The sequence below is a fragment of the Rhinatrema bivittatum genome, chromosome 1 (assembly GCF_901001135.1).
Source record: "Rhinatrema bivittatum chromosome 1, aRhiBiv1.1, whole genome shotgun sequence".
NCBI lineage: Eukaryota > Metazoa > Chordata > Amphibia > Gymnophiona > Rhinatrematidae > Rhinatrema > Rhinatrema bivittatum.
This window is the reverse complement of record NC_042615.1, coordinates 311,541,591-311,557,174: the sequence shown is the minus strand read 5'-3', so window position 1 is coordinate 311,557,174 and position 15,584 is coordinate 311,541,591. Positions and strand designations below refer to the sequence as shown.

The 15,584-nt window shown below is 47.0% G+C and overlaps 1 protein-coding gene across 1 annotated transcript in view; it reads left to right on the top strand.

The window, feature by feature from the left end:
- The first annotated feature begins 6,357 nt into the window (after window positions 1–6,357).
- Window positions 6,358–15,584, top strand: part of METAP1 (methionyl aminopeptidase 1) — a 129,470-nt gene continuing 120,243 nt past the window's right edge. Inside the window, exon 1 of the mRNA XM_029597407.1 lies at window positions 6,358–6,669. Within this exon, the coding sequence (XP_029453267.1) occupies window positions 6,553–6,669 (117 nt within the window). The 5' untranslated portion in view covers window positions 6,358–6,552. The remainder of the gene's footprint in view (window positions 6,670–15,584) is intronic.

Sequence of the window (15,584 nt, the reverse complement as noted above, 5' to 3'; positions counted from 1 at the left end):
TCCCTCCAACGTCGCTGAATCAGGAGAAAATCCTTTTCTCTCACTCTCTCTTTTTTTGTTTTTTACTTACCTAGGCTCAGCGTTTTCTGGCTGAATACAGAGATGGTCTCTGGCTGCAGAGGGAGAGGACTTTGGCTGTCATCCCCATGCTCGGCTTCCTGCACCCACTGCCTTTCAGTTGCTTCAGCAGCAAAGTCCATGCCGGGAAGCAGCAACCAGACCAAGGCACACCTCTGAGGGATCTTGGAAATCACCTCAGATTTCTCAACTGGGGAGGGACCTTTAGATATCACTGCAGGAGAGCGGGGCTCAATTTTTTCTCCAATTTAAAAGTAGAATTTATTCTTCCAATGTCCACATCTGCTGGAGATGGAGAAATACTGAAGGGCTGAAGTCACTGGAGGAGTGTATCTAGGATAAGGTCAGCTTTGAAACCTGACTCCGTCTACATCTGCTGGCAGGAGAGCATAAGCCCATTGGGTCCTGAGTCCATCTGGCTACATGCTAGGTGTTAGCATTAATGGGTATGTGGGCCCTGGGCCGAGGTGAGAGTTGGTACTGCCCACAGGGAGGAGCCCTGTGAGACTCACCGTCTGGAGGTGAGGTCTCAGCAGACGTCAGATACAGCTGTGGAACAGAGTCTTTATTAGAGAATAGAGAGGCACTGCCCGTGAAGTGGGGAGTATAGGAGAAAATCACAGAGTCTGTGCAGTGGTCTGCAGAGTGAGGTACACTGGTGAAGTTCCTCACTAGAGATGTCACGGTAGTGGTCTGCAGCGCGGGGTACACCGATGAGGCTCCTCTGCAGAGATGTCACGGTAGTTGTCCGCACGCAGGGTACACCGGTGAAGGTTCCTCCCTAGAGATGTCACGTAGTGGTCTGCTGCCCAAAAACCCAACTGGCTGGTGGCCCTCCAGGACAGGTTTGGGGACCACTGGTCTAGACTAAGGGACGCCGTGTCCCTGGGGAGCCCCGTTTGAGGGTTGGGGTCCCGCTGTGCAATGCTAGGTGCAGCGTACTGCTCGAGAGGCTGGAGCCCGGTACCGGCTGGGGAGGGTGATGAATTGGATCCCCTAGGGCCTCTTCGCACTGTATTCACAGGGCAGTGGCCTCCTCATGCTGTGCGGCTCCAATGTGGCTTGCTGGGCAAAGGCCCTGAGCCTTGAGTTTCTTTTCCGGTGGTGCAATGGGTTGTGCGCGGAAAATACAGTTGTGCACTCTGGTGTGCGTCGAAGTTATGCGCTCGGCACAGTAAGCGCATGGCTATGCGCGTCGCTTGTGCGCACGGTACTTGGGCGCGCAACTTTGTGCGCACAAGGTATTTGTGCGCACAAGGTATTTGTGCGCACAACTCGTCTCTGAGCGCACGGATTGGCATGGCGGACAGGGCAGCGAACAGAGCAAGATGGTGACCACCTCATAGGGTCTCCTCATGGGAGGGGACCCTCAAATCTGACCGGGGTCTAGCCCTGCTAGGGCAGATCAACCCAGTGGCACTGTTCCTGGTGGCGTCCTGTGCGTCTTCTCGAGCTTTGGAGACCGGAGACTTTTAAATAGGTTTTCTACCTTACCTTGTCTCGGTGCTTCTCGGTCTCGTTCCGGGCGGTCTCCGGCTGCAGGGGGGGGAGGGAAAATACCTTCACCGCCGTGCTCGAGGTTGCACCCGCTGCTTCTCAGTCTCACCCGATGTCGGGGGCTAGGTTGCCGCCGAGTCGGCTGCCGGACCGAGACTTACCTCCGAGGGATCGCGGAAATCACCTCGGGAATTCTCAACTGTGGGAGGGACCCAAAGGGTGTCACCGCAGGAGAGCGGGGCTTGTCTGTAGAGGTAAGATTTCTTCTTAATTTGGTTTTCTTTGGTAAAATTAATCTAACGCTGTGCGAGCGTGCGTGCATAGAGTCCTTAACTGCTATGGAGACGGAAAATACTGAAGAGCTGCACTTCCTGCAGGGGTATATGTACTAGGGCTGACGTCAGATTGAAATCTGATCCGTCTCCAACTGCTATCAGGAGTACACTATACCCATTGGTCCTGAGTCCATCTGTTACACGCTAGGAAATAAGGAAATATTTCTTTACAGAAGGGGTGATGGATGCATTGAACAGCCTATTGGAGGTGGTAGAGACAAGAACAGAATATGAATTCAAGAAAGCATGAGACAAGCACAGGGGATTTCTGAGGAAGAGATAGGGAGTATAGAGCTGAGCATTTTGTGGATGGGCAGTCAATCTACACCACTTAGAACACAACTTTTAGCTTATTATTTATTACCATAATTCAAATAATTTTTATTCTGAAATAAGTAATTTATCATGGCTTTGAAATCCTGTTCAATAAAATGCATACCATAGCTTCCATTTAAATGTTATCCTCTGTCAACTGAAAATCCTTTAAATTGTTTTTAAACAATCTTTAAACTGTATACAATTAGAAAAATGTGTCAAGCACAAAAATCAACTATCACATTGATATGTTACAAACTTTTAACTGTGAAATGTCACTTTTGTTTTGAATTGAAAGAGTGCAACCATCCTTTTAGTATTTTCTTGAGAAAGTCTGAGTATATAAGCTTATGTATGCTGATAATGCCCTCAACATTTGCAGTCTGTCATGCCATTAATTACACAGAAAGATATGCTTGTAGATATTGGACCCAGAGTTAACAGAAACCAAATATAGCTGAATTATAAAGTTTGACATTTTTCAGACCTAGTGCCAGTCATTAAGGCTTCTATGAACTGAACTGAATGCTTTTCTGCCAGCTGTGGGACATCAGCAGTTGCAGTCTTCAAAACACATCCAGGTCTTTGTAGCTGGTGAACTGCTGGCCACATATGCAGGTTTGAGAACTTTTGTATAAAGATGACATTCACCTAAAGGGACATGACACCATGTAGACATTATATCAAAACAGTCTTTAGTTTGACTAAGAAATCTTTGAGAGATTATTAAACATTTTGACTGCTTTCTCTGTCCATTCTAACTTCATTCCTCCCCTCCTGTTCCCTTCAGGACAGGAGAAGGAGAGGGGCAGGATTAGGAAACAGAGTGCCTTTTCTCTTCTTTGCTTTACCTGCTCCAGGCACAGTCTCACCCCTTCCACTCCTGTTCCCTGCAGACAGCTTGTAAGGAGAGGGTTTGAAGCAGAGAGAGAGAGACAGACAGACAAGTCTGCCAGCAGACACCCTGTAGTTTTCTTCAGATGACTGAATTAGGAGCAGGAGAGCTTCAGGTTTATTGATTTATGGCATGTTGCAAATTACGAGTAACAGGCTAATTATGCAGAATCATGGGAGTCTTGGGGGTACTGCCTATACTTTAAACCTCTAGTTGGAGTACCCCATGGAATGAACATAAGAAAATGCCATACTGGGTCAGACCAAGGGTCCATCAAGCCCAGCATCCCATCTCCAACAGTGGCCAATCCAGGCCATAAGAACCTGGCAAGGACCCAAAAACTAAGTCTATTCCATGTTACCATTGCTAATGGCAGTGACTATTCTCTAAGTGAACTTAATAGCAGGTAATGGACTTCTCCTCCAAGAACTTATCCAATCCTTTTTTAAACACAGCTATACTAACTGCACTAAGCACATCCTCTGGCAACAAATTCCAGAGTTTAATTGTGCGTTGAGTAAAAAAGAACTTTCTCCGATTAGTTTTAAATGTGCCCCATGCTAACTTCATGGAGTGCCCCCTAGTCTTCCTACTATCCGAAAGAGTAAATAACCGATTCATATCTACCTGTTCTAGACCTCTCATGATTTTAAACACTTCTATCATATCCCCCCCTCAGCCGTCTCTTCTCCAAGCTGAAAAGTCCTAACCTCTTTAGTCTTTCCTCATAGGGGAGCTGTTCCATTCCCTTTATCATTTTGGTCGTTCTTCTCTGTACCTTCTCCATCGCAATTATATCTTTTTTGAGATGCGGCGACCAGAATTGTACACAGTATTCAAGGTGTGGTCTCACCATGGAGCGATAGAGGCATTATGACATTTTCCGTTTTATTCACCATTCCCTTTCTAATAATTCCCAACATTCTGTTTACTTTTTTGACTGCCGCAGCACACTGAACAGACGATTTCAATGTGTTATCCACTATGATGCCTAGATCTTTCTTGGGTTGTAGCACCTAATATGGAACCCAACATTGTGTAATTATAGCATAGGTTATTTTTCCCTATATGCATTACCTTGCACCTTATCCACATTAAATTTCATCTGCCATTTGGATGCCCAATTTTCCAGTCTCACAAGGTCTTCCTGCAATTTGTCACAATCTGCTTGTAATTTAACTACTCTGAACAATTTTGTGTTATCTGCAAATTTGATTATCTCACTCGTCGTATTTCTTTCCACATCATTTATAAATATATTGAAAAGGGTCCCAATACAGATCCCTGAGGCACTCCACTGTCCACTCCCTTCCACTGAGAAAATTGTCCATTTAATCCTACTCTGAGCATGCTCTAGAAAGAGATGTTCAGAGTGAAGTCAGATATACAGACGTGTGTAGCTAATAGTGTATGCAATGTGTGGCTATGCATCAAGGAGTTGAGAACAGAATGTTTCTGGGAAGCATGATAGTGGAAGAAATGCCAGCTCCTGGTGAAGCTGTGTCCTCCTGGGAGTCATATGCAATCCTGCCTATAAGAGATTTCCAATCTGGGGACAACACAAAATTGTGAGTAGTAAACGGGATCCTCCTACAGTATACATTAAGGGAACTGGACTCGCATTGTAAATTGCCTACGTGAGGCAAGAACCCCAGAGTAAAAGCAGGGGCGGGATCCAAAGCTCTCAAAGGAGGCCAAGAATAAGCAGTGCACTGTAAAATCTTGTGCCCAGTCTATGAGAATAAATTTTATGATGTATTCAGTAAACATAGGGATTTATCAGTGGCATCTGTGAATGTTAAGCCCATATGTTCAGCACAAATTAGACCAGTGAACAGCCATTTGTGCTTGTGAAAGCATCATATAACAATTTCCAGGGTAAATAGTCAGACCAGCTTCAGAACCACTATTTTTATGGGTCCTGATCACAGTGAAACGGTGCTGCCACAGAAAGGAATTGTCATGGTTGACTTTTACTGCTTTTACCTGCTATCCACTACAAAACCTGACTGGTGAAAAATTAAATGAAACTTAAGACTGTTTAGGATAACCACCCACACCATAATGTTACATATACATATGTGTGCGTGTATCTCTCTCTATATATAAAAGACAGGTCTTCACGGTTTATGTTAGTGATGTTTGTGTTCTTTGTCTACAGTTACATGATGTGCAAATAAAGTGCGCTTCTTAAAATTTGTGCAAAATTAGAGTGGTTCTTCTCTTCTTTGCTCTATTTGCGCCAACCCCACCATTCCTCCCTCCTATTCCCTACAGGCTACCCTATAGAGAAAGGGCTGGAGCGCGAAGCAGAGGGCTATTCTGTACTGAGATGAGTCTTGTGTGCCCTTGCCTAGGGAGACGGAGAGTGCTGGGGTTAGGAATGGGGGAAGATGGGATGTGTGGAGGTCATGAAAGAGGGAGAGTGCTGGAGTCATCCCTGGAGGAGGAGGAAATGTTTGTGGGGTGGAGAAGAGGGTGGTGGTTGGAAGAAAACTGAAGCATAACCATCCCTTCCTTCACGTTGCTAATCCACAGTAAATCTCAGGGTGACAACTGAAAAGTTCCCAGCTATACAGCCTGCCATAGATATCTCACCTCGGTCACACATGGAGGTCACAGATAACAGAAATTAGAAGGGCAGAAAATTTGTGAATTGAAGCCCCCCCCCCCCAAAAAAAACCTGATTCTGCGTGCTGTGCAACACTTGAAAATCAGAACTGTACTTCCTCCATGCTGTACAAACCATAAAGCTATGAGCTGCATTCCCCAAACTGACCGAGAAAAATCAGTGCATTCCCACAAAACAAGAACCCTGGGGAAAAAGGAGACGCAGTAGCTACAGAAACAGAATCTGTGATATGCTGCCATCAGGCCAGTAAAAGGACGGCCAGCGCCAGTCCTGCCCACCCATTGAACCTCTGCCTTCCTCTCACATATCCCTTTGCTCCGGCCGCACGCGTACACACTGTCATGCCAATAAAGTTTCTCTACTCTGAATTAACGAGCCGGAGCAGCCCCTTCCTGCCTTCTGAAAGCCAAAAGTGCGAGCGCTTGCGAAATTTTCCCTCCTGCTCCCCCCCCAAAAAAAAATCACTTCCATGACTTTTCGTGCCGCTCCGTTTGAATCGCTGTATAACATACATTAAGGAGGTTCCCCCCTCCCTCCAGTAGATAACGAGAAACCGCGTTATATCCTATCCCGTTAAAAGGTGTCGTCCGCCGTGCTTTCTCTCTCCCGGCGCACGCTCCACTCAGTCAGGCGCGTGCATCCTGGGCAGGGAGTCCCGCCCCTCCCCCGGCTCCGCCTTCCACTCCCCTCCCCCGCTCCGTGGCCGGGGCCTGGGTGCAGCGTTCGCTGGCTGTGGCGGCGACCGTGGTAGAAGTGGAGGAGGAGGAGGAGGAGGCGGCGGCGGCAGCGGCAGCAGGAGCATGGCGGCGGTGCTGGAAAGTCGCGTGTGCGAGACGGAGGGCTGCGAGAGCGAGGCCAAGCTGCAGTGCCCCACCTGCATCAAGCTGGGCATTCAGGGCTCCTACTTCTGCTCGCAGGTACAGCCCGCGCTCGCCTCGTAGCTTGGGGCCGCGGAAAGCCGTGCACCCCCCCCCCCCCCCCCCCGGGAAGGGCGGATCTGCGCTCTCCTCTACTGCAGCCTCCTTGGATCAGTGGGATGGCTCTCTCTCTGCCTGTGGGGTTTTTTTCTTTGTCTAGGACGGGGCTGGATTAAAAGTGAGGAGTTCGGGGAGTTCTCCGGCCCGCCCCGCAGCCCGGGGGGGGGGGGGGGTGAATTTGACGGCGATCGCCCGAGTGCTGGGCTAGCGGCCCGGGCAGGCAAAGCGGGGCGTGCTGCCGGATCGCCGCTGAAGTTTTTGCATGCGGCTCTCGCAGGCTGGGGCTGGCTGCGAGAGCCGGAAGGTGCTTGGTGCCTGGCGCTGGACATGCGCTCTCGCTCGGCGTGAAGGGTGGCCGGCCCTGCCGCCGCTGCCAGTTCCTTCTCGCCAGCCTTTATTTGGGGGGCTGCCTTGTCTTCATGATTACTTTTCATTTTAAACGTGCCGGCACTGAAACTCAGGATGTGCGATTTTTTTTCCCCCTCCCCCGGTTACATAGTCTGATGACACACACACACAGGAATTGGAACTTGCTGCTCCGAGCTGTGAATCACATGGCACTGCTGCGGTCTGACACAACTTTATAGTGCACGGCGGGCGGCTGTGTTGTCGCTTCCCGATCACCGTGCTCGATTCAGCCGGCGCCTTACACTGCGGGGGACACGCAGCTCTTGCCAGATTCGCATTGTATTTTAATAAAGTGATTGGGTAGTTCTGGGTTCTTAACGTAGAGCGCTTCCCATTAGACCTTAGGTTTGGTTTTCTTTTGCTTCTTCAGGTTTATTTTATTCATTTATTTGCCTCTTCCTTTATTGCCTAGTACGTGGTGTGATGATCTTGGCTGAGTTTCAGCCATGACGTGTTTGCTGTTATAACTAAAGAATGCTGTATGTTTTAAAGACCAGCGGCCTGGTCCGCTTTCACTGACTGCAAGGCTTTCTATATATTCGGAAAAGCGTGTGTGCTACAGAGTGACTGGTTTTGACACACTGTGTTGACATGTTTCTTGTGGATAAGGCGGGAAATTAGGCTACTCCCTCTTCCTGCTTACTCTAGTTAAGTAAGTTTGTAACTCTTAGAGAGCTCTTGTGGGTCTATAAAATGCATTGAAATCACTTGTAGAAAGTCTTATAACCTTTTTGTCAGAGCATATACAAGCACAGGATTGTAGTTGGTTAATCATGAGCCTACTAGTGTCATGAAATATGGCTTGTGATTTTTATATTTTTGTTGGGTATGGCTCAGCAGAATTGTAGTTTTATGTTCACTTTTAGGCCACTGATTCCAATCCAGTGTATCCTGAGGTGGAGAAGAGCACCCCCCTCCTGTCACCTTGTCTGGAGTGGTCTTCAGAATAAGATGGAATTGTGGCTTTTCTCACCTTAAGAGTAACATGGCACAAGGCCTGCTTCTTTTCCCACAATGCCTCTCTGACAGGTAACTTGGACAAGAGCTAACCACAACTTAATAGGAATAAGAGGCTGGAATGGATACAGAACTAATTGAATTTTTATTTGCAGTTTCTTCAAACAGAACGATTCACTCCTGTTTATAGAACAGTAAATCAGCAATCACACACAAAATAGTTCAGTATCATTTTTATGTATTCTCCTTAAACTGAATTAGCACAAGAAACATGTCTCAAATAAGTAAAGAAACTTCTCCAAATACTTTTCAGACCAACAAGCTGTATTCATAGTCTGTACCATTTTCAATAGTGTGATGCAACATTTAACCCCAAGATACTTTTTAGAGTTCCGACTTGTCTTAGAGATTTCTCTCACTAAACTTCTCCAGAACTATCTGGACTACTCTTTGCAGTGTAACTGTGAAACTACCCTTACTACCAGAGATCTGGAATTCAGTAGCCCAACAAAGCAGGATGGAAATGGTGAGGTCCTGATTTATCAGGGCTCTTCTGATGAGGTGTTGCAGCGCAGGTGATTTCTGGTTCCTCTGAACGCAGACGTGGCTCCCTTGCTATAGCTCTTCTCACATCTCTTGACTCATGATGGTACCTGTCTCCCCTGACTTAACACAACTCAAAAGGGAGAAAAACCTTAACTCTCTCTTGATTTCAGAGTTTCCTTTTACTTTTGGTAAGCATTCCCTTACTCCAACTGGAGCCTTGGTGAACTGCGGGATGCTAGTAGTTAGGAAAATAGACAAGTGTTACTACCTAAATGTAGCAGGCAGGAGAAAAATGCAGTTGACAGTCCCACAGAAGCAGTTTGGGGTCTTGCTTCTATGGATTTCTTTAGATCCAGAGTCCTCTCACAGGCACTCTTTGCATCTGCCTGTTGGGCTCTGGCTGGGTTCACACTACCAGGCAGCTAGTCTCTCCCTCTCTCTGATGTGAGTCTCTGGCCTCTGGGTCCAGTGTGGATGTCTCTGGAGTGGGACTTCTCTTACTGGGTCTGGTCCTCTAGATGAAGCCTGGCTCTTGGCTCCTCAGCACAGTTCAGCTCTCAGCGCCTTCTCTGCCTCAGCAGCTTCAGGCAACCTCTCCTAGACTAGGCCTACACGTCCCGGGCTCTACAGCTTCTCTGTTTACTTGGGGAATAGCCACTGCTATTAATTGCATCAGTAGCATGGGATCTTCTTAGTGTTTGGGTACTTGCCAGGTTCTTGTGGCCTGGTTTGGCCGCTGTTGGAAACAGGATGCTGGGCTTGATGGATCCTCGGTCTGACCCAGCATGGCAATTTCTTATGTTCTTACTCTTCTTTCAGCTGCTCCTCTGCCTGATGCTGGTGCTTCAGGGGTTTCATTCTCTTCTCTTCGTTGCTCTTCCCCTTCTCAGCATGCTCCCTCTCCCTGAGCATGAGGAATCCATGGGCTATTTTTTTTTTTCCCCCCTGTGGGTCCGCACCATCAGGTCCCGCTTCACAGCTTCCTATTCATTCGAGCCAGTTGGAATAGAAATCTTCCTTTAAGCAGTTATTGCAGGGCACATTTGAAGCTGCCTGTCTCCTCTCTCCTTGTCGGGCCTGGTTTGGCCTGATGCACTCTTGTAGCAGCTTAGCTGCTGTAGCCACAGTTCCAGGTGCCTTTAACCCCTGGGGGGGTGGCAGTAAGTAAACGTCGCTGGCAGTAGTAGGGACTTAGGCCGCCTTTATGTGAAATGAGTTGTTGGGTTTCATTCCAGTTTTTGGGGGCCATAATAGAAGCATTCAAATCGCAATCTGTTGGATTCTTACAGATTAGCAAATTCCCCTACACGTCACTTTGCTGATTTGTGGTAAGGATATGATGACAGACTATGATTTGAGGATTTTGTTGTCAGGTTGGCATTTAACCTATTTAAGACAATTTTTCATAGACTATTCTTAAAACATTAAAAATGCTTCTGTAAATTTTTTTTGCGCTCACGTTTGCTTTTGACCATGGGCTTGAGTTTAGTCAGCACCTCAGGCGTATGCTATATCCTTTCTATTTCGTGTGGTGAAGTTTTTTTTTTTTTTTTTTTAATCTGGTAGTTTCTGCTCCTTTGGGCCTCCAGTTCTTTTCGCACCATGCTCTGCTCTACTGAAACTACGATGCCATAAGCCTTCCTTTGCAGCTACCTGAGGTTTTGCCGTCTGTTTTATGCTCTCCCTGCTCCCATGTACCCTCTTCCCTGGCCGGGACTTAAAAACCACAAGTCCACGTATGTGTACAGTCTGGCCACGAGGCATTGCCGTTCTGTGCTAGGCTGGGAGCTTGTTATGCCAGGGTTGTGAATGCTGCCACCGCAGCACCCCCCAACCCTGACTGGCCCGGGAAGGGAAAGGTGAAAACCGAACTCTGGGATCAAACGCAGGTCTTCCACATGGCAGCACGCAGCCCTGAGCCGTCAGACCAGCCCTCGTGTGTTGGTGCAATACCGCCATGTTACGGTTTATTGTAGAACATAACGGGGGGGAGGGGGAAGTTGGAGTTAGTGTCCGCCTTCACTACAGGGAGTCCTACGAAGACATTACATTACTTTTACAGCAGCAGTGCTGACTAATGAAGGCAGAATCTCGGTTCGGTTTGAACAGGTCATAGAAAGCTGGGTAGATTAGCGAGCGTGAAACTTGTGAATAGGGCTTTGAACCATGTTATCGGCGACTTGGGGGGGGGGGGGGGGGGGGGTGGCAGGACTTGTTGGTAAGTTTCATATTTGTGTTAATGTAACCATCTTTGTGTGCTACCAAGTATCAAACGCATGCTGTATGTTTTTCTGTAAGGAGTAGAGGAGGGTTTTTTTGAGCCACGGAAGAGCAACTTTCAGGACCATGTTCTTTTGTAACAGGGCCTGCTTTCCCAAGTCACTTAAAAACAAGGATTATATAATGGGACCATGGGTTGTTTTTCCTCTCTTCTCATCCTCTGCTTCCCTGTTTCATCATATCCTTGCTATGGTCAAGGGGCAGATTCCAAAGCATTGTCGCTGGTATTCAGGGCATGACAGATCAGAAGTGTCTGAAAAACACCACTTACGCTCTTTAACAGCCATTTTGTAAGAAGAGAGTCTAGAACCTTCTCAGCAATATACTTTAAATTTAGCTCAGGTTTTTTTCATTGGTAGCTGAAGGTGTTACATTCAGGTGCTGAAGGTATTTCCCTGACCTAGAGGGAGCCTATTTACGACAGGTTTTCTTCCATTCAGGGGCCAGTGCAACAAAGTGCGTTCAACCTGGTGCACAGCTTAACGAGCGATTGGGCATGGATTTTGGACGCGCTAGGCCAACCCCCGATGCAATAAGGGGATTAGCGCGTCCAAACTCGCGCGTAGCAGATAGCCTCTTCTACGTGGCGTTTTAATGGGATGAGTACTATTAACTGTTGCCCCCTAATGCAGAAAATTGCTGCTCGGCTAACGCACCCTTGTTAACGTGGCGGATGTGATGCCAGCCCCCGGAGCTGGTGTTAAGTCACACCGTAAGTCAAGGGCCTGTTAGCCGAGTGGCGTTTTCCTGCTGACTGCCTACCTAGTTTACTTTTTTGCGAGGCTGCAGTACTCCACGGATGACGTCAGGTGATATCAGCCAATATTAGGATGCTGAAATCTTTGCCACAGGGGCTACTTGCAACTCCGTCCCTGATCTGAGCACAGCTGCTCTTGGTCATTGCAGGGAATTTCATATGCCAGTTTTTCTTTTGCGGGGTGAGACGACGGACGCTCATGCACCGCCGTCTCCTGGGTTGCCCGATGCTGAGCGCTAGGGGAATGTACAATTGATCCCCAGCGCGTCCCTTTTTTTTTTAGCACGGCAGCTCATTCGTAATACTGCATCGGGCGCACAGGAGAAGTGTTCGTGTGCGCGTTAGGAAAAACAAGTACTCCATTCAAGCGGCCATCTTGCCGTGCAACATATTGCATCGGCCCCTCAGTGTCTGGGTGGGGGAATGCTTAGTAAAAAGGCCCCTAAATTTGTATCTCAGGCAATGAAGAGTGAATCAACTTGCCCAAGGTCACGTTAAGTATCCGTGGGATTGGAACCCTGATTTGCCTGTTTCTGAGGCCACTGCTCTAACCACCAGGCTGCTATTACCTCTTCTGCTTGTTCTGTGCCTTGGTAGGGTTTATTCGCCTTGGAGCAGATTTAAATTTTGCTTAGCACCATTCTGCCTTAGAAAGCCCCTCTGTTTTCAATGACTTGGCTAGCAGGTAAATTGAAAGTTAGCACATGCTGGCAAATAAAGAATATTATATCTTGCATACAATTTTATTTGGTTGTCCTGAGCATGTTCTATATTTTTTCATGTTCTTTCTCAAAAGCATTTATCCAACTCTTTTCTCCTCCATGATTTATTTATTTAGTTATTTTTTTTTTAAAAGGCTTTTATATACCGATGTTCATGTACTGGTACATATCACGTCGGTTTACATAGAACCAAAGTTGGAAATTACATCGAACAAGAGGTTACAAATAACAGGGCAAATAACAGGGTTAACTTGTAAGAGATTATAGAAAAGGTGAGAATGATTTAAAATTATTATTACAAAAAACACATAGTAAATAACAGTCTGATTGGATGGGCCAACTGCTCTGTATCAGTCTGCCCAGTATTAAATATCCACACTCTAAGGATGTATCCCAGCTGCTAGCCATCAAGCTTGACCATTTGCAGGATATCAATCCTTAACAAAGTCAATGTTTTTGTTTTCTTGTCTTCTGCCATCCTGGGTAGATGAGTATACAAGATCTTGTACACAAACCAACATCCAGCTGCCTCCATGTTTTACCATCAAAATTTGTAATCTAAACAGCTACCAAAACTAGCGAGGCTGTTCATAGCTCTTTAGATTCCTCTAGTGATATCTTGCTGCCTGTGTCTGTTGCAGTTCTGTCCTTTCAATGGCATTGAATTGCGCTAGCCCAGACATTAGAAAAGAGTCTCTTGTTGCATACAAATCATTGATAATTGACAGTGGTGGAAGATGAAAGAGAACGGGTAGTGGAAGAGGAGCTAGTGTCTTAGCTGTAATTGCCTTTATAGAGAGAAATGACAACTTGTCATTCGTATCCACAGATAAATGTTAGTTTTGCAATTGATCTTAATATTTTATGTTTTGCATTTTAATCTGGAGAATGTGGCTGATTCTACAGAAACATCTGTATTTGGTAATGCAGAGAACATTGTACAAATAATGCAACTTGTTAGAAACCTAACGCTACTTTCCAGGAAATTTTAAAGGTGGTAGCCTTTATCTGAAATGAAATGAAAACAGCAAAAAAAAAAAAAAAACCTAAAAAAAAAGTCTACTAGTGTCTTGGCACAAAGTACATTGTGAAAATTGCTAGTAAGCTTCCCTGAACATAGTCTGGAATATTATAAATTTGGCCAAAACATCAGCTGATGTTGGAGCTATGTATGGCTAATTAGTTGTTTTTAGGAATCTTAACTTATTTGAACATTTCCTTTAACACTTTTATTTCCATTTTTGAAAATACAAAAAAAAAAAGGCTATGGTATGAAATGCTGTACTTTTTCTTTGGATGGGTGATTGAGAGGTCCTGGTGTCCTCTGTCTCTGGTATAATTGGACTAACACTATTCCTGCCTTGCTGACACCTGTATTTGTCTAAAACTCCTCTTCCATTTTGAGTTTGGTTTTTTGTGGTCTTTTTTTTGGCCAGTTATTTATGACCACTTATCAGGCTTTATTGTGATTATATTATAAGTTTGCACATTTACCATGCTAAAATTTTTACTTTTTTTTTTTTTTTTTTTAATAATTATCAATTTCCTAGCATGTAGCAGATGGACTCAGGACCAATGGGTATAGTATACTCCTGATAGCAGTTGGAGACGGATCATATTTCAATCTGACGTCGGCCCTAGTACATATACCCCTGCAGGAAGTGCAGCTCTTCAGTTTTTTCTGTCTCCATAGCAGTTAGGGACTCTATGCACGCTAGCACAGCGTTAGAGTAAATTTTACCAAAGAAATCTTACCTCTACAGATGAGCCCCGCTCTCCTGCGGTGACATCCATTGGGTCTCTCCCCCAGTCGAGATTCCCGGGGTAATTTCCACGATCCCTCGGAGGTAAGCCTCGGACCGGCGGCCGACCCTCGGCGGGGACCTAGCCCCCCAACATTGGGTGAGGCTGGGAGGCAGCGGGTGCAACCTCGAGTGTGGCGGTGAAGGTATTTTCCCTCTCTCCCCCCCCCCCCCCCCGCAGCAGGAGACCACCCGGAACGAAACCGGGAAGCGCCGGGACAAGGTAAGGTAGAAATCTATTTAAAAGTCTCCGGTCTCCGAAGCTCGAGGAGACGCACAGGTCGCCAGCCGGAACCAGTGCCACCGGGTTGATCCGCCCTAGCAGGGCTAGACCCCGGTCAGATCCAAGGGAGACAGTTGTTGACAGTATCCATTCTCCTGGATCTAGACTTTCTCTGCTGAGGTAGTCTGCTGTGACATTGTCTTTGCCGGCAATGTGGACGGCCGAGATCTCTTGAAGATTCACTTCCGCCCATGACATTAGGGGGTCTATTTCCAGAGACACCTGTTGGCTTCTGGTTCCTCCTTGATGGTTGATGTAGGCCCCTGTTGTGGCATTGCCCGAAATTACTCTGACCGCTTTGCCTTGGGGTCTGTGACCGAACCTTAGGCAGGCCAGTCTGACTGCCCGGGCTTCTAGGCGATTAATATTCCATCCAGACTCTTCTTTGTTCTGTTGCCCTTGGGTGGTTAGCTCCTGACAGTGTGCTCCCCATCCTCGTAGGCTGGCTCCGTGATGAGTAGGATCCAGGTTGGGGAGGATAGCTTCGTTACCTGGCTCAGGTGGGCTTCTTGTAGCCACCATCGTAGTTGGGCCCGAACTCTGCCCGGGAGCTGAAACCGTACGGTGTAGTTCTGGGAAAGTGGATTCTATCATGGTAGTGAGCGTTGTAGGGGTCTCATGTGAGCCCGTGCCCATGGGACTACTTCCAGTGTGGATGTCATGAGGCCAAGAACTTGTAGGTAATCCCATGCTGTGGGGCGAAGTTCGCTCAACAGGGTTCGTAACTGGGTTATCAGTTTTGATCTCCTTGTCTGTGTCAGGATGACCTTGTCTTGTTTGGTGTTGAACCGGACTCCCAAGCATTCTAGAGATTGGGAAGGCTGCAGGTAGCTCTTGTTTGTGTTGACCACCCACCCGAGGCTCTCCAGTAGAGTTTTGACTCTGTTGGTTGCCTGGTGGCTTTCCTCTGGGGATTTTGCTCTGATCAGCCAATAGTCTAGATAAGGGTGCATGCGGATTCCTTCCTTCCTCAGTGTTGCTGCCACCACCAAAATGATCTTGGTGAACGTCCGGGGTGCAGTGGCTAACCCGAAAGGTAGTGCCTGGAACTGGTCGTGACTGTCCAGGCTCAAGAAGCGTAGAAAATGCTGATGCTCGAT